The sequence below is a fragment of the Poecilia latipinna genome, unplaced genomic scaffold (assembly GCF_001443285.1).
Source record: "Poecilia latipinna isolate Pla-1442-1.1 unplaced genomic scaffold, P_latipinna-1.0 Scaffold441, whole genome shotgun sequence".
Lineage (NCBI taxonomy): Eukaryota > Metazoa > Chordata > Actinopteri > Cyprinodontiformes > Poeciliidae > Poecilia > Poecilia latipinna.
In genome coordinates, this window is record NW_015113057.1 from 173468 (window position 1) to 196041 (window position 22574).

The following is a 22574-nucleotide window of genomic DNA, read 5'->3' on the forward strand; positions in this document are numbered from 1 at the left end:
GTGTGTGTGTGTGTTGGGGGGAACATAGGAAGAAGATAAGCGGCGAAAACTGGAACGGGCATGTTGCGTAAATACAATGGTTTCCGGCTCAACGTGCAAAAGCTTCATTTAAATAAACCGTCTTCTGAATGAATGCAGAGGCCGAATCATTATGATGCAGCTGTGGATTCAGCGTAGCGTCTGTCCACATGCATGGAGGCAGATGGGCTCCTTTCACTACATCAGCTACAGTCACATTGAATTCTACACATACTTATTAAAATGCCAGATTTTAGTGGACAGAAATATTCTGTATCATTAATCCACGTTTAATCTGCCATATTGCCTGTATTATTCAAGCTACAAACAAACAAAACTGTTAAAGGAAGAGATTAGCAGGGAAGTACTATGTAAAATGTACATTTTTTTGAGCTTGAAATCTTGTAAGTTTTACTTTGATTCTTTCTTGCATGTTTGAGAAATCCTTAAGTCTCCCATGGCAACCATGCTCCTCCTCTGAGCTGCAGTTTCCAAGCACCCCCTCCCTGCGATTCCTCCACTCAGCTCCTTCAGACTAGCCAGCAGCAATTAGCAAACACCTGGTGGAACCGCCCTTCACCTGAGCTCATTACAGGAGCTCAGTGAGTTCCTGTAATGAGCTCAGTGAAACCTGGTAAAAACATTGATGAAGGGTTAAAAGAGGAGCCATGTTGTCATGACTTCCTGAAAGAGAGCTTCAGAAAAAGCAGGAGCTTCTTAAAGAGACAGAGACCCAATTTAAGGCATTAAATTATGAAGTCAAATTTTGTTTAAGTTATATTTAATATATAGCATTTGTGCAACAACTAAACAAGTAGCATAATTACTTCATTGTGTCGTAAAATGGTATCATGTGCATGGAAAACACATAACACTGCCCCTTTAAAAGAAAAAGATTTTAAGAAGCTGCAATAACACCGAGGGATAAACTCACATAGTTAAACTAATACCTTTTTGAAGCAACTTTCAATCAACCTTCATGGGAGCCAAGACAAGAATGGCTTCACCATCATCATCTAACGATGTGGACAAGAAATGTCACAAGACGTAGCCAAAAACTTCTTCAACAAAGTATTAATTTATGAGAGTGCACACTTCTGCAACCAGCTTTGTGTGTTTTTTATTCCCACAAACCGATTTGTTTGTTTTTTTCAGCTGACTTGTGAAGGATAAATGTGACACTGAAGGGAGAAGCGATTCCTTGTCTCCTTCTCAGAAACCTTCTGATGTGGGTGTGTGCGGAGGAAGGCCGTGTGATCACACCCCAGCCAGGTTTCATGATGTGATGAATAGAACCAGCAGATGCTCGTTGTGATGCGACAGAGCGCACCTGGAGCTCTGATGCAATATATCAAGCAGACCGCTCGCTGCGTCACAACAATGAGACGCGTCCAGCAGGCCCAAACCTTCTGTTCCAAATTATACAGACTCCGTTCTGAAAGGCATTGACACATGGGAAGCTTATTGTACTTAGTAATATGCTTAGCACATAGCATAAATGGCAAAAATATTTAAAAAAAAAATCAATCTGATTAACTGTATTGGTTGGTTTATTTGCTGAAGGGATGAACAGTTTGTGAACAAAAGAAGGTTCCTGGTGTTAAAAACGTCTCCAGACAGAGTCATGGAATTAAAAAGAAACATCCAGCTGAAATTTGCCTAATTAGGTTTAAGTGTATTTATGGGAGCCCAGAGTGGTGAGGCATCCAGCGATATGAAGCCTCTGTGAGCTGTTGATACTCAGCAGGTCGGCTCTGCTACTACTTGATCGAGTACCCATAATGCAGAAGGGGGAAACGTAAGATAAGGAAGTTTATTTAATTCTTAAAAGCATCTGATACTGGTGCTAACATTAACTTAGCTCGCAAAGATCCAGAATTATCAATCAAGCTAACTCGTCACCAGCTTGTTTTGCTAAGTTGTTTTATGTCTGTGGTTCTAACAACTTGTACTTTTTTATGTATCTTTTCCCTGCGATGATTACCTTTCATGATCTTGAAAGTGGAGAACACATTGTACAGGGTGAGGTGAACACAAAGTGTTTATTCCAGTTTTCACTCTGCACTGTGTCAAACGAACCCAAAGCCTTTAAAAATCCTGTTCCCCTCCTCGCCTGTGGTGGCGCTGCACCAAGAGCAACAACACACAGACCTCTGAAGAAGACACTGAGCACAACTTCCTACTTTGCAAAATGTAAACAAAAATGCAGTGGCATCAGATTTTAGTGGTTGTAGGGGAAACACCATAAGCTATTTCTCCCACTAGACTCGCCTGCTTGTTTTGATTGTATTTACCCAGAATACCCTACTTCTTGGAAGTGTGCATACAAACCACATTAGAGTTCACTTTTTGGTTGGCATCAGAGTTTGATTGCACATTGACACCTCCCCAAATGAACCGGACTTTCTATGCAAATGAACTAGAGCTGGATTAAAGAGGACTGAACAGAAATTATAGTTACAAACTCTGGAAATCAGGTGTTGTGACGAAGACACTTGTAGTCTAGAAAAGCAATGTGCCTCAGACCTACTGGTGCATTAGACCTACTAGTCAAGAGCATTTATGGATGTCCTTGAGATATACATGGTTTTTACTCATACTTGTAGGAAAATATTTTATTTATGGGCCAAGAGAATTAGCTTTTCCATCCATCCCTGTTGTTTGCGAATGCTGCTTGCACATCAGATTTACAGGCGTACCGGAAAACGTGAATACAAAGGTCCTGACTCTGTTTTTTGTAAAAAAAAAAAAATAAAATTTGACTAAATGTGATGTTAAGCTTGCAACATGTTAAAATCTTTGTAGTTAGTTAAGCAAAATTAAAATCCCGGTTTTATTCATAATATAACACATTCATAGCAATAAAAACATGTGTTGCCTGGTGTTCTGACTTCACATTTTCTGACTCAGAGAAAGGAAACAAACCCAACTTCACAGAGAAGGCAGCAGCCATCTGGCATTTGGGACGTTGAGATGTTATGAATGCATTGGTGACCGGGTGAATATGGCTCTGGTGTAAAATGCTCTTAATGTCAGTACGAATGGATCTTTACTTAGAAGAAATGACTTGTGAACTCTGCTGACTCTTTCCGGCTAATCCTTCAAAGATCCTCATTTTATTCAGGAATGTTACACAAAAAGTTGGGGATATTCCAATTGATTTTCCTCCTAATATTCCAGTTTTTAACCATGATAGTCATCTTCTTCAATAATAAAGTCCTCACTAGATTTCACCAGTGTCTGCTAAACTCGGCTAAAACCTTCATTCTCTCTCTCTGTGTCTCTTGCAGCCCACCCCTGATTCCCATTAGGATCTTCTCTTCCCTCTTGGAGACTCTCTCCACCCCCCACATCCAGCAGCCATGGCCGATGACGCCGACATGCGCAATGAGCTGTCAGACATGCAGCAGCGCGCCGACCAGCTGGCCGACGAGGTGAGAAGAACACACTTCTGCCCGGACGCAGCTGTTCGGCGTACGGTGGAGTAAAAACATGCAAACATCCGACTCCTAACAAGCAGAGATGTAACAGCACATAATGTTACAGCTGAAAAATGGGACTATTGTGAAAAAGTTAAGGATTTTTTTGTATATCATTTTAGAAAAAGATGCTTCAAAGGAGTGTTTGACTTATCTTCATGTCAGGCCACATCAAGATGGCCTGACTTTCTCCTCATTCAATGAGGACTTAGAAAAAATGTAATAATAATGAACGTCTTTGTAATAAAATTGAATGTCTTTTCACACTGATGTAATTTGGCACTAAACAAATAAAAGCTAAGAAAGTTCTTATTATAGTTCTATTTATGTGGCTCTTTAGACTCCAGAGGGCCACATAAATAGTTATAGCAGACTAGATTTGGCCCACAGGCCTCGAGTTTGACACGTGTTATATAGATTCATTACAGAGTGAAATAATTCAAGTGTTATTTCTCTTAATGTTGATGATTATGGCTTATGGAGAACAAAAACCTGTGGCCTACAAACCAGAACAAAAACTCCGATTCAGAATTTGGAATATTGTCAAACTTGAGGCCCGGGGGCCAAATCCGGTCCAGTGTAGCTTTTTATGTGGCCCTCCACAAATGAATCAGTTGCTTGCTTAAATATTATTTTATGGGTCAAATCTAAGCGGTTTCGATCTGCATGCTACCGCGATACATCAATCAGTTCCTCCATTACTTCACGTGAAATCAACAGATCTCTGCACTTTTTCAATCTAATGCGTAATTTTGAATTTATTCAAACTTTTTCGCAAAAATGGTCACAAACATTCTAAATGGCGGCTAACTTCCACCTGCAGATAGCAGTGTTTCTTACTTTTGCTACACTAGGCCTGTCACAATAAGCAATAAATCACTAAATTAAAACTAGCTCAATAATTTCCACTTGTCTAATTTATTGATTTTTTCTTTTCTCTGTTTCTACTAAAAAAAAACTGGATGACAAAACTCGTCAGTCTGGGGTTTTGTTTACAGAGACTTCAGAATTAATTTTATTTGTTGTTTTTGTTATTTTGTTGATTTACTCTGGATTTTTAAAATGTCTTCCAGTTCCAATGTTAAATGTTTATTAGAATTTATAATTTATTGATGTTTGAGAATGTGTTCTTGCATTGTTATACCATTACCATTATATCACTTGAAAATGGTCTCAAAACAACAATTTAATCATTAATCACAAAAACGTCTGGGACAACATATTGCATAGCAAAGTAGTAATTGTGACAGATCTAACGAAGCGCAAATGTCTCACAAGATCAACGTGAAAAGATGCTCGATATGATTTTTTAATTTTTTTTATTCATGTTTTAAAAGTGTTTTATTAATACATTCTGCCACAACCAGCCCATTTGAGGACATTTATGATCTTGGTATTGGTACCAAATAAAAATTGTCTTTCAAAAACTTGATTTCAAACAGAAATGTCTTTTCCCTGAAAGAGATTCAGGGAAAAATATGGAACTTTTCCTCCATATTCTCATTTTTTATCAGATATACATGTATGTCGCACAGGTGAGAGAGGAGATAGTTGCATTGTGAGAGCAGCAGCTCCATACAGAGCCGACTGCGCGGCGTTCCGGCTGACATTCCGGAGCTCCTCTCTGTTCTTTGTGAGAGCGTGTCAGACGGAGAAACGACGTCGTTGTGATGGCCTGGAGCAGACCGGCCCAGAACCCTGCAGCTCCACATATGACTCACTGTGGCACAGCTGAGCAGAATATTAAACACACACACGCGCACGCATCGTCGGTGCAGAGCATGCACAAAATGGCGGCACCACAATAATAGCTTCTTTTTTTTTTTTTTTTTTTTTTTTTTTTTTGCTTTTTGCTTTAAAGAAGCTTTTAGATCCATATGTTGACTTGGGAGAAAAATCACAGAGCTGCTTTAAGAAAAACAAAACAAAACAAAAAACAGCTTAAACATCATGAAGCAGAGAGCATTTAGAGTCGACTGTCACTTTCAAGCTGCTGTGTTTGTAATTTCAGATGGAGAATAATAATTCCATCTTTAATCTCTTTCCAGTCACTGGAGAGCACCCGTCGTATGCTGCAGCTGGTGGAAGAGGTAAGAAAAACCCGCAGCACTGAACAGTCATTCATGGGAAACTACAGCAGTTTGTAAAAAAAAATATAGAAAGAAGTCAAAAATTAAGTTTTGATCAACTTTAGTTCATAGTGCAGGTGTGTGTTGACGCAGAACCTCACAGAAAGCACAGAACCTTTGGTCATTCTGCAGCCTTCAAACAAACATGCAAACTTCAGTGCATTCTAATGGAATTTTACAATAAATAAAATCTGAAAAGTGCGGCATGAATTTATATCAAGCCCGGTTTACTCTAAAGTTCCTAAATCAGTGGTGTCCAAATCATCTGTGTAGCTTTTCTATGAAGGCCTCAAAGGTTTGTTAGAGAACAAATGGTGTCATGGCAACCGAGGGTCAAAATGGAGGCGATTACTAAAGCTTAGTAAGTAAAGTTTATTTATAAAGGGCTTGTCACAGACGTACAATCACAAAGAGCTGTACAATAGAAAACCACACGAAACATAAAACCAACACAAGAAACAGTGAAATCTAGATTAACACAGCTTTAAGCTATAAAACAATACCATATCACAACTATCCATCATGCAATAAATCTGATTTTATATCTATATATATATATATATAATTATAACCTAAAGAACGTCACTGTTGAAAGAAAATCATCCTGTTAGAAGCTACAAGCTTCACAGGGGAACAACATGAGGAAGAAGATGCTAATGCTGCACATCACATCAGGCTAACGCTTGTGGTTCTGATGTGACAAAATGTAGAAACATGGATTTTGTCAGAGAATCTAAGAAACAAACACACCTGGGAATGACTCAAGTTTGTACTCCGTCAACTCAGAGTGACAGGAGAAAAAAGGCGATACGTTTTTTAAATCCAAAGCAAAAACTAAAATAATGTCCTGAGTTCAAATTCAAAGTTTACCTTTAATTTGTGCGCCGCTCCCTCCATGTCGAGATGTTTGCGTCTTTAATGCCGTCACCGAGTCAACCGTGAGTCAACTGAGTGACGGCGTGAACAACACTTCACAGGAAATGAGCAGACGTCAGCGCCAGATAAGGCACACACACGCACACACACACGTACACACACATGCACACACACGTGCACACAAAGCACATTAAAGTGAGCGACGCTAATGGCTAGAAGATGATAGCATGATACACAGAAAGGGAATACATTAACAAGCAAACACAGAGAGCAGGAGGGAGGGATGACGGAGACTCTCAAGGTCAGATTGATCATCATTGGTTCTGTCAAACCGAGGAGGAACGGGAGAGAGAGGTTCAAATCCCACCGGACTGATGAAACGGGACGGAGAGGAAGAGGAAAGTGGAGGCAGACTGTGGCGAAATAACGTTAAAAAAATAGGACTCCAGCAACATATACATCTGTTTTGTTATTATAGCTAATCCCTATTTGCATTACTGAAACACTAAATATGAATTTTAAATTTCCCCCTTGAGATAAAATTCATTTTGTAGATTAGTGATGTCTGCTCAAAATTAAAAGAAAAAATCTATAACTTCGAAAGATCTGGAAGGAAACCAGTGGAAACATTCAAAAACTGATTAGAAGAAAATTTTCTTGCAAATCATTTTATAAAATGTGAAATAAAACTACTTTTTTTTTTCAAAAATTTTAACTTTGCACATTGTATCATTCCCTATTGAGAGGTGTCAGATAAAAACTTTGCAGTTAAATTACTTAGTAGCTAAATCTGAATCAGCCGGGGTCTTAGCTGTGTGTTATCATGTCTGTTCCTGAAGAACCGAACCCTTGGTGAATCTTCACATCTCATAAAGTTTTTGTTCTCTTTATCATTCACTTACATTTTTTGAGTGCACATATGTTGGAATGAAGGCTATAGAATGGACAAAGTTCTTATTGCCCTGACTTTACTGCCTGTGCGTATTTATTTTCTACTGATTTAATGATTGCCTGACCATCTTGGGCTGAAATTTCAATTCTCTAAACGGAGCCAATGAACGACCAGAGGAGTCAAATTATTATTAGCTGAATCACATAGAAAGTAGATACCATTCAAGCATTCGGCATGCAGAGGTTAGTTCAGTTTTTATTGGTATCAAAAGATAGATTTACACTTTAAAATATAGCTTCATTACCTTAATGTAGTGGATTTTTTTACGCCTTTGAAGCCCATAAATAAAAATGTTTAAATTTACATTAGAATGCCTGAACAGTGCGTTCTGCTAAGGAAAGCTCTAAACTAAAGGTTTCATAGTGTATTTCTAGAATAAAAAGAAGAAGATTTTTTCTTTGTAGAGCAGAAGATTAAAATGTAATCATCGCTGCCATCATCCTGAGGAAAACTTACAGATTTTCAGGTTCATACAGAATCTGTTTGGACCGGAGAAAGACCAAAATGTTAACGACATTTTATCACGGGGTTTTTAATTTCCAGGACATCATTGTTGACCATCCTATTGACTTCTGTTTTGTCTTACTCCCCACCCTCCTACACCCACCCCACACCCCATCCACCTGTGATCCGGCCCTGGGCTTCCATAGAGCAAAGATGCTGGAATCAGGACTTTGGTCATGCTGGACGAGCAGGGAGGTGAGTCAACAAGAGGAGAGATGGTCATAATGTTTTGCTGTAATGACTAAGCTATTTAAATTATACACAGCTGCTATGTGTTCTGTTTTTTACTATAACTGTTAAAATATATTAATGATCACATTTTAACTCTGTACTTTGATGTTTTTTAGATGATAACCAAACACTTTGTGAATGAATGAAAGGTTCCATTTTCAACTGCTTGTTTTCATTTAAACTCATTTAAAACGAATTAATTTTTCCCTCCATTTTTTATTTTTTTTTATTTTTTTATTTATTTATGCTTTGAGATTTTTAAAATTTATTTCATTTTACTGCATGCTGAGTTGATTGTTGAAGGTTGGGGATTTTTTTCATTTCTTCCTTTCAGCTTCTTTTAACTTCTCTTTACGTTTTGCTCACATTCTTCTTCTTCTTCTCGGTTTGCTTGACCGCTTCTTATTAATTTGCCACCAGCTTTTTTTTTCCCTTCTTCTTTATTTTGTCCTTACTTCCTCTTTTTTTTAAATTTCAGATAAGAAAGACGAGAAATCTCAAAAGTGCCAAAAACTCTGACAGATCTCTTGGTTAATATTTCCAGCTGGCCGCTGCAGTACCTCACCCCCCCACAGCTCGGCGTTGTTCTCAGACTAAATTGTGTCTCTGGGTCAATTTGCCCCTTCGCCAAGTTGTACCCCAATTTTCTATCAACGTATTTCCGTTTTGGCCTTTTTTACTTCCTGTTTGAAGGTGTTTTGAGTCCATTATGCTCTAAACATAATGGGCTTTTCTGATAGCTCAGCATCTTCATGAGTTATGGGGACAAATACTGAACAAGTATTTGAACTTTATTGTGTATTCTTTCCTGAAGACTTTGTATTTCACCAGTTTACAAAGATGAACTTAACATCTTTGTAAATAACTCTCGGTAACGTCCTGCTGGTAAATATTGGTATCTTTCATGAAATAGTTTAGTCATAAAACTCTAAAGCGGATCCTAAGATATGTTATTTTAGAAAGAAATCGAGCTACAGCCGGTTCTATGTGTGTTTACGGCAAAAATTAATGTGAGTCAAACATGTAGTAGTGCTTCTGTTGGGCTGATCGTAAAACTCAGACGGTGAAAAAAATAAAGCTTTTAATTTGGTCTCCATTTCCTGTCAGAAAGCAGACCATTTCTTTAAGGCCGTTATGAAATTTCACAAATTGATTCATTACTGATACGTCATTATGAAACATCCCGCGGTACGCGACTAGGAAACCAAGAAAAATACAAAGGTACAAAATGGCGGAGGGGCGAAACAACCAGCAGTTATAAATGGTCCTTTTGGTAGCTGGTGGTTGAGTAACTCTCATGCTGTTCTCAGATCTGTTTAAATTGAATCCTATAGTGTAAATTAAGAACTTACTGGGGTAAAACTCCCAGTTCAAAATCACATATTTATTATTTACAGTGAATAAGGAGCTGAAGCTGTCTCCGGCTTTTCGCCATCTAGAGATGGCTAATGGTTAAACTGGTCTGAGAACAGTTTTGCCACGTGTACAAAGAAAAGAAGTGGGAAAAAAGAAACGATCGATTTAGCTGGTAATGACAAAATATTCAATCACTTCAGCCTGCTTAGTGATTCGTACAATCCCTGGTTGCGACTTGAAAGTGTAAAAACAACACAGAGAGCGCACACTTAATAAAACGTTTGATATGGCAGAAGAAAAATATACTAAGGTTCCACCTCTGGAATGAGGGATCTCAGCTCTCCTATTGGCTGGAAGTCATGTTTTCATCAATTCATAAAGTCTGTAAGAGAGCATCCTTAATTCTGTCAACAGGGAATGTAAGCTGTAGTCTGTCTGTGAGCACACACACACACTCTAATGCATCGAACCCCCAGAGCATTTCTGCATCTACAGGTTACTAAACGTTCTGTGATGACCGACTACCTGCAGTCTGGCATCTGAACTCAAAATCCACACCACACGGATGTCCTCTCATCAGACTGAAAACCTTTATAGTTGCAAAGGAGAAAATCCTGGCATTCCTTCACTGAAATCAAACTAATCCAGAATATGCCTATAGTACTAACCTGACTTTAACACTTCCAGAGGTGCATGCCAACCAGGGATTGAACGAACCCTAACAGTCAGTGAACGAGTTCCTGAATCCACTCCATATTTAACTGTGCCACATGCTTTCACACTCTACTTATTTCTCTGTCCCAATACAAATTTGCTTTGAGAAATAGTTGGCAACTCACCATCCACCACATCAGCATGGCAAAGCCTCTAACACCTACGAACCAGAGTCTAGTCACAGTCATGGTCCAGTCAAAGTCAGATTGTACATTCAATTTATCTAACTGAACAGAAAACTTGTAGGATTGCTAATTAATTTGCTTAGCAACCATGACAATTATCAATAGCAATGAAACCAAACCTGAAGTGCAAAACAGTATTTCTTTGCCTTTTAGATATAAAAGGATGAAATCTCAGACTTCCCACGTCGGAATCCCGACAATTTACATTTTAGTCCATTGTACTGAGAAATTCAGACGTTTGAGTGCAAAAATAAATGCAGCATGAGAGTGACAGCTATTCATTTTGCAAAGGAAGGAAAATATTCTTATCAGGAATAAATTGCTTCATTGCAGTTTTGCTGTCCTGAGGCTTTCACATGTAGAAAAGGAAACCCTATAAAGACTTCGTTATGGTTCAATTGGCTCTTTACAGACAAACTGGAAAATAATGAGCATGACTGAAAAAGTTTTTGTTTGGATATAAATTACAAAAAAAAACTCCCTCATGCTAGTACTCAAATGGCCAGTAAGATTAGTTTTTAGTTTAGCTACAAACCTGTAGCTAAACTATATGTTTAGCTTCACTAGCTAATTTAGTTAATGCTCATTAGCTTTAGTGTAGGTAATTTAGCTAGTGACTAAAGCTCACTAGCTTAAATCTAAAGCTCACTAGTTTTAGCGAGTGTCAATCATTCAATGAAATTCATTCCAATACCGTCACGGTCCACTTTAGTGTTGTTAGCTAAAACCCATTAGCTGTTGCTAGAAGGCTAGTTGATGAGTTATGACTATATTTTACGCCATAATAGGAATCTCAGCCTACCTGTTTCATTCAGTCTTACGTTTTAGCCAATTGTTGGTTGGCTGAGTGTTGTTCTCCTGTCGGCTCTTATGCTAAGCTAGCATAGTGGCCTGTTGTGAGTAGTGTTGTATTTATTGTTTTTTAACATGGTTAAAGTCTTAATTTCTCCTGTAAATTCACAAATAGCCGTTGTTGTTTGCACATGAGGTCACAGACGCTCACATCGACACAGTTGCTGTTCATCATATTTCTGTCAGTCAATGAAATTCATTCCACTACTGTCATCCCTTTGTCCTGACCAGAGCAACTCGATCGTGTTGAAGAGGGCATGAACCATATCAACCAAGACATGAAGGAAGCCGAGAAAAATTTAAAAGATTTAGGGAAATGCTGTGGGCTTTTCATATGTCCATGTAACAAGTAGGTACTGACAATGTGCCCCAAAGGTTCTTTGCATATGTGGTGGCGTCCAGTTTTTCCTCTTTTTTTTCTTTTGTTTTACTTTCTTTCGTCATAGTGAGTGTCTGAAGTTTTTGTCTTCTCTCCTTTGTCTTCTCTCTCTTTCTCTCTCATCTTCTTCCTCTCTCTCTCTCCTCGTGCTTCGTTCTGTGGGGGATAAATGACTTGTGTTTAATCAGAGCAACTGGAGCGCATCGAGGAGGGAATGGACCAAATCAATAAGGACATGAAGGATGCAGAAAAGAATTTGAACGATCTAGGGAAATTCTGTGGTCTTTGCTCCTGTCCATGTAACAAGTAGGTGCTGCTTGCCTGCCTGCCTGCCTGCCATTTAAATATGCGACTAAATACCAAATAAAATACAAAAAAAAAAACAACCGAGGAAGAAGTGACATCACAATGGCCATTAGCCAATAGTCTGCTCTGCTCCTGTTCAGAAATAATAATAAAAATCTCTCTTATCTATACAGCGGGGACAAGGGTGGATATTCTTTAAAATGGTTCTAATCTCACCCTCACATAGAGACACTTTGTCCCTAAAGTCGAACTGAAGACGGATATTTTTCATTGTGAAAGCATCAGTTAAACTCAGAAACTCACTTTTAACTCATTATTCATGATTGGATTAGTGAAGTTTCTTAATCCATCGTTCCATATACAGATTTCTGTCCGTTTAAGAGGACATGTGAGAAATAAGTGATGCAGTTGTCTAATTAGTTACTTTAATAATCAAAAATCTTATTATTTAATCTTATCATATGCAACATCCACTAGAGTCTTTGTTGGTTGTTCATTTGCAAACGTCCCTCTGTAGCAGAAGCAGAGACAGTGATCCAATCGACAGCATGCAGCAGCTGGTTTTCAGTAGGAATTTCTAATCAGGTTAGGTTGAATTAGATTAGATCAGAAGATCGTTTTGAAGTCTTCTTTGCTGTTAGTTTTAAGTCGGTTTCATCTTATTATTGAATTTAAAATTTAATTTCTAAAAGTCCAGCCAGGGTTTGGGGCTGAATATTTCTGCAATATAAGAAATATTACAATTAAAAATGATTAAATCTGAATTTTAAATGCAGGATCTACAACAGAGCAAGAATTTAAAAAGTACAAGCAGAATGGTACGTACATGATGTAGCTCTAGTTATATCACCTGAGAGTTTTATTTAAAGTTATGTTGGGATGCAGACGAAAGCTGAAATCTGGAAGAAACACAAACCAAATTTCACAGTTTTTTTTTAAGTGCTTATTGTGCAGAATATTAAACTCTTTTCTCAAGTGATTGTTTTTTAAATAGAATTGCATTTGGGTTGCAGTGAGTGGATATCTGTAGGTTATTTACGCCTTGTGTGGTTCAGTTTCCATTGCAGAAGCGGTTTATACAACCACAATAAATGCATCAATAAACGCTTCAGTAATATTTCAAAATGTGGTTGAGCGCTCTTATCATGTGATGCTGAGCAGCACATTTAAGTCGTTAGATTTTAAGAGATTTTTTTTGTTTGTGATTCTCTGGGGGTAAATAGTGACAGAACTATGGCCAAAGGATTGTGATGAATTCTTTTTATTGTCAGTTTTATTGCCATATCAATAAATATCACAAAAGAAAATGGCAGATTTTTATAGCCCAATATTTGGAATCATATTTTTCTACATTAATAAAGTCAAACAGATTCACTGTAGTTTAATAGACTTGATACGTCTAAGATTGAATGAAAAATATTTCCTTTCAGTTCGACTTTAGTGCAGATTTGTGTAGGACCTTCATGCAGGGAAAACGACTGCGGGCAAATGCAGCAGCCTGGCTTCCCACTGGATAAACCTGCAAATATTCATATTCATGTCAGTGTAAAGCATTCATACAATTATTTACCATTATATTTAACATTCATAAAATCTGGTTAAAAACCTTTAAATCCAAGCTAAATCTTCTTTTTTAAGTTTTCCTCCACTCACCAGTAAGTGCCTCCGTTAACACCCTCCTTCCAAGAGCCCCATTCTCTGAACACACACTCCCTTAAACAGCCTGGCTGACTTTTTCAATCCAGGCGTTCCTGTTATGGAGCCTTTTGTTCTAATTCCTCCTGAGCTGGATTGTGTTTTTCCAAACGCGGTGGGAAGAGGCGACTTTACTGACTCTTAAAAACAAAAAACAGGATTCCTTATAGAACAAACAAAGAGCAGGGCTGAGGGTCCCAAAGCATCTTGGCACTCAGATCTTCATTCTGGAACAATTCAGTTACATATTTTCATTTTTTTTTCTGATCTTGGTCCCAAAATGCATTTGGGCAGCCTGGTCCAGGACTGTTTGACACTTCTCCTCATCTGCATGATGTCTTCCACCGCACAGCTCTAACATCTAGTAGATCCTCACCTTTGTGCAGGGAACGAGACCCCCACAACCCCCCACCCTGCCTTAAACACCCCCCACCCCCCCCTGAGTGCAGATAACATGGAATGACTGGCGAGCATGACCCTCTGAATGCTCTGCATGCTTGATAATGACACTCATAACAACGATTTTACTCAGGATGATACTGAAGGTTCTGATGATGATGATGATGGTTTATAAATGAAAAAACAATAAATCTTTTTAAGTTTTTTTCTTGTTTTTGTTGTTTTAGTTGTAGCAGCTTGACAGTGAGATGTTCAGGTGAATTGGGACAAAACGGCAGAGTCATAAATTGCTTTATTTAAAACAATTTAAATAAATAGTAATGACGTTTGTGTTGTATTTTGGGATAATGGAGTGGTTTTTATTATTTCTAAACAAAGGGATGTCTGTTTGTGGCCCTTGAACTGATCCTGCGTGGCCCCTATCAGCAGCTCAAGAGGGATAAAAATGATACATAAAATGAAATTCTTTATAAAAGGCAAAAATTTAGGCACAAAGTAGAGAATTTATTTTTTAATTAACCACACTTGTTTTTTGTTTTTTTCTTTAATTTAAATTGTGATAGGACCACAAACAATCATTTAAATATTGCTTGTTTGTTTTTTTATTCAAGATAAAACAATTTAAAATAAATTTTAATAAATTTTGTGGCTCTCCAGAACTTTAAAGTTGACAGTTGTGGACAGAAGTTTGGACACTTCTGGTCTAACTAATGAAAGAAAAAATTTCCATATTTTAGAGCTTTTTTTGTGGGAATAGAGAGAAAATAAGATTTCTGAGCTGCATTGGGATCTGTACAAAGTTCAAAGCAGCGCAGTGACAAACGGCACAACACATTCAAAACCAAAAAAAAAAAAAAAAAAGGTGTGGTGTGGTTGCGAGTGGGAACGTGGCGCAGCGGAGTCAGGTTTGACGTGTAAATATCTCCATCGTGCCTCCAGTTCCCTTGTCTCTACATGGCTCCTGTAGTGACTGAGTCCTCCTCTGCAGTGCCGCCTCTGCTGCAGAGCTCTGTGCTAAATCAGCCTCTCTGTCCCGCACTGGCTGCTTCAAAACATTACTGTTTGCAAAGCCCCTTCCCCCCCTCAGGGGGCTGGCTCACATGTAGGTCAGCCATATCAGATAGTGGCATGGCGGCCTGCTGGGACGTTGACTCAAACTGACTGTGCAAATAGATTTTTTTTTAGAACGAAGAGAAACAACACATTTTGTTGGATTTCTGCAGTTCAAACACTCAGAGTGTACATTTTGAATCCGTTCGACCTGCCGCCTCAGGCTGCTCGATTTTATTTTCAAATTCAGGTCTCTGCATAGACCCCTTGAATGTTATTGTTTACATCCGCAAAATGTGCTTGTGCAGAAAGCTGGAGGGCAGAAAGATGATTCTTTTACATGCCATCTGTAGCCTCACCTGAACTGTTCCTTTAACAAAATAAAACCTAGAGATGGAGGTGTTTTTAATTCAGTGCAATGCGCCTCAGCAAAGGGAAAATAATGCAGAGAAACCCTTGAAGAATAACTCAAAACCGGATATGCTATACACAGACCGGTTCCCATAGCAACTGACTGACGAAACGCTCTCAGTTATTAGGTTCTAACACCAAAAAATACACAAATATTTCCCACAAAAAGAACGCAACATTCGGTCTGTTTCAGCTTCATGCTTTTAGGCTTGATTTTTGTTTAATTTTCCTATTATTAAAAAGCAACAGTCTGATTAGCTAATTTAAACACCTTTTCTGTTGATTGATCTGTCAGACGGTTGGTGTGTGGACCGCCGCATTTTTTAACTGAACCAAAAACAGACAAAGTTCTGCAGCACATCTACATGTTAAGGTTGTCAAAGTCAAGCTAGCGTAATGGACTCTGTTTCGCTATTTTTTTAAAATAAAACTCTTTCTTGATTTTCTTATCCAGTCATAATATTGACAATTAGTAGCACAAACTGCGTCCCTTTTTCTTTTATCTGTAACACATTTCCATTTATGATTTGGCACGTTAAGTTGACAACTTGACAGCTAAAACCAATGGTAGTCATCGTCAACGAGCAATGTTTTGGATCTTGTGTCCGTGCCATCACAATGCAGCGCATCTCTACTCATACTTTGTGGATAGCTTAGTGATCAAAGAGAATAAGAAGGAGCGAGTTTAGGTTTATGGGGACTCAAATCGTCTAATGAGATTATTTTACTTCAATAACAGAAAACCTGATTAAAGGTCAGCAGTAGGAGTGTAACGATGGGTTCAGCTAACAAGGTGCGACACGATGTTGGATTCACAACAACAGAAGACGACAAAAGTCCCTTTTCTGGATTTCACAAATAGTATAAAACAGTCAAGTTCAGTTTTTACAAATATTATGATTTTTAATTCTTGTCATGTTAGCCTCAAATAAAATACATACCTTTTGTATTTTTATGAATATACTAAATTTGAATAGTTTTAAAGAAACTCTTCAGGATTGAATTATCCAGCCTAAAAGTTTTAGACTTTGAACCAGAGATGATCAAATGCAGTCCTGGTTCCTTTAAAAGAAGTTAGCTTTGGTGTAGTGCAGATTTGAAGCTAATGCTAATTTTAGCATGGCTATCAGCTAGCAGTTAGCCAGTATACTCGCAGTGGGCATATTAGCAAAAGATTCAAGAGTCATTTATGTCAGAACTTACAGTAATAAACTCTTTAGAAGAGGACAATTTAAAGCTCAAACAGAAACGTCACCATTTAATGCGCCGTACCAGATTATAGCATTACGAGCTAATTCACATCTGCAAAAAAGCAGAGCAACTCTTTCCATCCTCATTTCAAAATAAAAGTCTTAAACATAGAGAAATCTTTAATTGATGGATTTGTGAGAAATCTAGTGGAATCGATTTACATCCGTAATGTGCATCACATCCAGCAACAGGGAAAAAAACTGATAAGAAAACAGACGGCACATGAAAAATATAAAGTAAGGAACTAAGGAAACCAAATGGAGAAAAAAAGGTGGAAATAAAAAAACAAGCATAAAGGATTTGGAGTTGTCTGATGTGCTGAGCACGTTGTTGTGTGTCAGCAGGGACAGGCAGCCGAGCCAAGCCGAGCCTCAGTCCATTTCTATTAATAATAAGCGTAGGAGGCTGAGCCATCAGCAGCACATCCACACAGAACTGACCGACTAAAGTTGCAAAACACAAAATCAAGGGACACGTTACTGCAGAATGGATTACCAAAAAAGTGACAAGATATGTGACTATTTGTCCAGGATTATATCAATAGGCTCTCACCTTGAAAATACATAATAATAATTTATCACTCCAGCATCTGCGCCTTTGTGGTCAGACTTGATCCTGATGAATCTTACGATCTGGGTATTTACGGGATGATAAATTGCCCCAGACATTATCGCGATAAACGATAATATTTGTTGTTTTGAGGCCATTTTCATTTAATGCAGTAATAATGGCATAATAATGCAAGAATACATTCTAAAGGATGAATAAACTTGAAATGTTAATGAACATTTAACACTTGAACTGGAAGACATATTAAATAAACAAAACAACAGAAACAAACATAAAACAAATGATGAAGTCTCTGTGAACAAAATTGTCGACAATAAAATGTTCAGTTGAGACCAAAGCACCAGACTGAAGTGTTTTATCATCCAGTTGTTTGTATAAAGAGAGAAAAGAAAAAAGAACACAATAAATTATGCAGATGAAAATGATTGAGCTTGTTTTAATTTATACTGCGGTTAATCTTCCAGGCCGATCTGAGCATGCTCGGTGAGGCTGAGCTGTGCGATAGCACGGGTTGTTAGCTCAGCTTTATTTGTCGGTTTATTAAACCTTTTTCTGTCCAAACTCCTTATCGTTCCACTCTGCTGACTTGCTGCTGCAGATTACCACACAACTCTGAGTAACGGAAACCAGAGTGATGCCGCATGAGATATTCCAGCCCAGGTCAGGGGGGTTGGGGAGCAGAGAGGGGTCAGGCAGGAACACTGTTATTCTCTGTCGACCTTCTGCCAGCTTTTATTTTATTATCTGTTGGTTTGTTTTGCTCTGTATCCTCTTGTGGCTTCGAACGGTCTGTTCTCAGTCGTCCCTCCTAAGAGCGTCACAGTCCTGTTCCTCTGTGTCGTGTGTCTGCAGACGCCGTGTGTCTTCTCTGTTTGGGAGAGGGATGGGATTGTTGACAGAACAATCTAGTACAATTTTAGCATAAAGTGATATTTTTAGTGTGTATGGTGTGTTATTTAAGAGCAGCAGAATGAGCCACTAAAACCCAGTCCATGCCTGCTACGCTTTGCTTGACTTAGTCTAGTCCCCCCCTCCATTTATTTCTGTGCTGGATGCATGAAACCAATTAACACGTTTTGTCCCAGCTGATCACGCTACGTTCAGATTAATATCAATGTGACTGCGAGCGCCTCAGACCCCAGGCTTTTGTTTTCGTTTTGCTTTTTTTGTTGTTGTTTTCTTCTGTAGATTATCAGTAATAAAAAGTCAGCCTGGTTGAGGTCTGTGACGGTTTCTGTCAAAATGCTGAGTCATTGTCTCTCCTTCCCCCCACCCCAACCATCGCCGCTGGCGATCAGAATGAAGAGTGGAGCCAGTAAGGCCTGGGGGAACAACCAGGACGGGGTGGTGGCCAGCCAGCCCGCCCGCGTGGTGGACGAGCGCGAACAGATGGCCATCAGCGGAGGCTTCATCCGCAGGTAGCCTTCAGCTTCACCTTTCAAATCGCCTACAGCAGAGAAAGGCCAGGAGGTCACTGAGGTCACAGCTGAAATAAATGACTTTGGGTCATTTTTTGTCCAAAGCAGCTCTAACCAGTTTTGTAGTTTTCTGGTAGTTTGTTCCAGATTTGTTGTGCTTAGAAGCTGACGGCTGCTTCTCCATGTTTGGTTCTGGTTCTGGGGATGCAGATTGTTGTGTATGTTAACTCAACAGCAATAGAGAAGGTGGCTTAAAAAACCAAAAAACAAACCCAAATGTGTCATCTAAAACTAGATCTGGAAGGATTTTAGCTTCTAGTTTGTCTTCAAGGAAAAACCTTGATTTAAATTCTGACTTTTAGCTGCTTAAAGTTTGATTTAGCAGTTAGCTTCTATTCAGAAATGCATATGATTAAAGTTTATTCAAGTTTATAACACTGGATAAACAAGTGTGCTGCAGCTCTTTAGGGCCCCTCCATTGTTATGCAGCTTTTACAGTAAAGCCAACACAAAGCTGACCTGCTCAGATCTGAGGTCAGAGGTCAGATCCTCCTAACATCCAAGGTAAAAGATGACCGAGGTTGTTCCAGATGGTGCTCTTCACCCGTTCTGCCCTGTATTTACGTCTCTACCCTTCCTGTGCTCAGGGTAACAGACGATGCCCGGGAAAATGAGATGGACGAGAACCTGGAGCAGGTGGGCGGCATCATCGGCAACCTGCGGCACATGGCCCTGGACATGGGCAACGAGATCGACACGCAGAACCGCCAGATCGACAGGATCATGGAGAAGGTACATCACTCACCACGGTTACACCTCGTGATGGGAAATTGGTTTTCCTCAGTCATTGGTCGTGTTTTGTATTTGTTCTTGTTTTGGGAAAAATCAGATGAAAAACATTTAGATTTACAGGTACGACCTAAAACAAGAGGTGCAGGGGCGGATCTAGAAAAATGGGAGCTTGAGGTTCTCCTCCAGTATCTTGGCTGTGCCTAGAACTGCACATTTCTGGACTGAGATGTCTGATGTTGTTCCTGGGATCTGTTTGAGCCACTGCCCCGAGGGCCCCGATGACCACAGGCACCACTGTGGTCTTCACCTTCCAGGTCTTTTCCAGTTCCTCTCTTAGGCCCTGGTATTTCTCCAGTTTCTCATGCTCCTTTTTCCTGATGTTGTGGTCACTTGGTATTGCTACATCCACCACAATGGCTTTCCTCTCTTCTTTATCCACCACCACAATGTCCGGTTGGTTCGCCATTACCATCTTGTCTGTCTGGATCTGGAAGTCCCACAAATCTTAGCTCGGTCATTCTCCACCACCTTTGGGGGTGTTCCCCACTTTGACCTCGGGGCTTCCAGTCCATATTCTGCACAGATGTTCCTTTACACTAGGCCCGCCACTTGGTTATGTCGTTCCATGTACGCTTTCCCTACCAGCATCTTGCACCCTACTGTTATGTGCTGGACTGTCTCAGAGGCCTCCTTGCACAACCTACACCTTGGGTCTTGTCTGGTGTGGTAGATCTGAGCTTCTATTGCTCTAGGTCATGTTTCTTGGCACAGGCAAAACAAGGTTCAATGTCCAAACTTATTGATTGTTCTTGGTGATTTATTTTCCTCTTTCACCAAACAATTACAGAGATCAAACTTTCATTTGTTCTCATGCTACCTCTCTTGCTCTGGTAAAAACCATCGGCCCCAAACCCAAATGCCTGCTGGTCCTTCAGGCCCCTGCACTTATAAAAAGTGGACTGACCCACATTACTTCCTGACTAAATTTAGAAAATGAATAAGAAAAATAATAAAACAAAAAATAAATAAAATCAACAATTATCAACCTACAAATAAACTCTGTAAATAATACAAAAAATAGACATTTAAGAATAAAGTAATAAAATTCAAATGGATAAAGAAAAAATACCTCCAACAACTTCTATTCTATTCTGCCTTTTCTCGCTCTGTATGTCGATATTACACACGACCCATTGCCATGGCAACCAACAAACATCAGCTCAACGAGCGGATAGAGCAGAGACTACCGATCAGGGGAATCAACACCAAAAAGCAAACATTTCCCACACAAAAAAGTAGCAGAAACACTAAAACAGAACATCCAGTCTGTTACATTATGTTGTCAGGCTTATTGTCTATATTGTGATTATTAATACGTTTTTGCCTGATTAGCTGATTTGAACAGCTTCTCTACTGATGACTTGGTGGGCGGGTTGTTTAGTGTTAACGGAACCAAAACACACCGAACTTCGCAGCACATGCTAAGGCTAGTCAATACCAGGCCAGCAACAGTTAGGCTAGTATAACTGACCCACTGCTCACTTGTTCAATCTTTAAATTAAAACGTTTTCCTCACCTGTGAAATCTGAAGCCCTTATTACGATTATCTATGATTGACTTATAACTGCTGAACATTGCGTCCGTTGTTCTGATTCTTTGCGTGATTGTAGTATTTTCCTGATCACCGATATTCCTGACATCGTTTATCACTTATCATTTATCGTGATAAAAGATAAGAATTTTGATTTATTTTTGTCTCGATAAATCCCACTTAATAACGTTCAACAAAACCCAAACTGACAGTGTTATCAGGAGTTTTACTTTTACCATTTTCTCCAGCATTTGCTCCACTAGAGCGTCAATAAATAAAGGACAGAAATGGCTCTTCAGTCTGCTATTAAGGCCTCAAGATGGTAAAGTGTTGCTTATCTGATCCTATCAGAGCTCATTTCCTGTTCTGCATTAATGCAGAAAAGAGCACTGCGATTTTAGAGCACTGTATTCACCAGAGATAGAAATAAAAATGGCCTTTATCACCTCGTAAAGGGAAAATTAAGGTGCAAAAGGCAGCAGTAGATATGAAGGTTCACACCAAAAGTTCAAGTGTTAAAAACAACAGGCGTATTGGACACACAAGCCAGATCACTTTTTCAAAAATGTACATCATGCGTATTGAACGTTTAAAAACATGAATCCCTACAAATTGTTGGCTTCAGGTGTTCCAACTGCTGCAAAAAATAAACCAACTTAACGGAAACAAAAACCCTCTTGTTGTTCTATCAAAACGTTTTGCCGCTGTAGGATGAGCTGGTGGTGCGTTTCGACAAAACTGCAACGGGAAACCCTTTTTTTCTTTTACTTTTTTTTGTGACCCGTCTCCTCCTGTCTTGCAGGCCGATTCCAACAAGACTAGAATCGACGAGGCCAACCAGCGCGCCACAAAGATGCTGGGCAGTGGCTAGACGGCCTGAGCCAGGAGCGCGGTCTTCCTCGCCGTCCCGCGCCACATGTCAACCGGCGCTGACATGCTTTCATCATGGTATTGACCTTCTAGGTTTGCACACATGCACATATCACCTCCCCTTTCTCGATTTAAATGTCGTTCTGTGTCGTCTGTCGAGCTTTTTCAAGATGATTGTCCTCGTACAAAGATGATTTCTTATACTTCGTATATCATTCTTTCCAAAGGTTGTATATAGTGCTGACTTGATGGCTCTCTAGCTCACTTGTGAAGTTTTTATTCTCTTTATCTCTCTCTATCTCGCTACATACATACATAAAATATACATATATATACCTATGCACATATCTGTGTATATAGATATATATATCTATATATATCTGAAATAAACTACACTGCTCTGGATGACAAGTATATAATAGGAATGCTAAACAAGCTGTTTGTTTTCTTCTTTTCCTTTTCAGTATCTCAGTATTGTCTTTGTAAAGCTGTGTCATTCCATTTAGGCTACTGTCATGCTCCTTATTTGGTGTTGTCACGACAACA

At 39.1% G+C, this 22574-nt stretch overlaps 1 protein-coding gene across 2 annotated transcripts in view; it reads left to right on the forward strand.

Moving 5' to 3' along the window:
* snap25a (synaptosome associated protein 25a) overlaps positions 1-22169 on the forward strand; it is a 44765-nt gene extending 22596 nt beyond the window's left edge. Inside the window, exons 2-8 of one of the 2 annotated variants that reach the window (XM_015038426.1) lie at positions 3309-3452; positions 5546-5587; positions 8105-8153; positions 11528-11645; positions 18656-18775; positions 19423-19567; positions 21961-22169. In XM_015038426.1, the coding sequence (XP_014893912.1) occupies positions 3381-3452; positions 5546-5587; positions 8105-8153; positions 11528-11645; positions 18656-18775; positions 19423-19567; positions 21961-22029 (615 nt within the window). In that variant the 5' untranslated portion in view covers positions 3309-3380 and the 3' untranslated portion in view covers positions 22030-22169. Of the gene's footprint in view, positions 1-3308; positions 3453-5545; positions 5588-8104; positions 8154-11527; positions 11646-11863; positions 11982-18655; positions 18776-19422; positions 19568-21960 lie in introns of both variants that reach the window. The other variant, XM_015038425.1, reaches the window with a different exon arrangement.
* Positions 22170-22574: the final 405 nt, after the last annotated feature.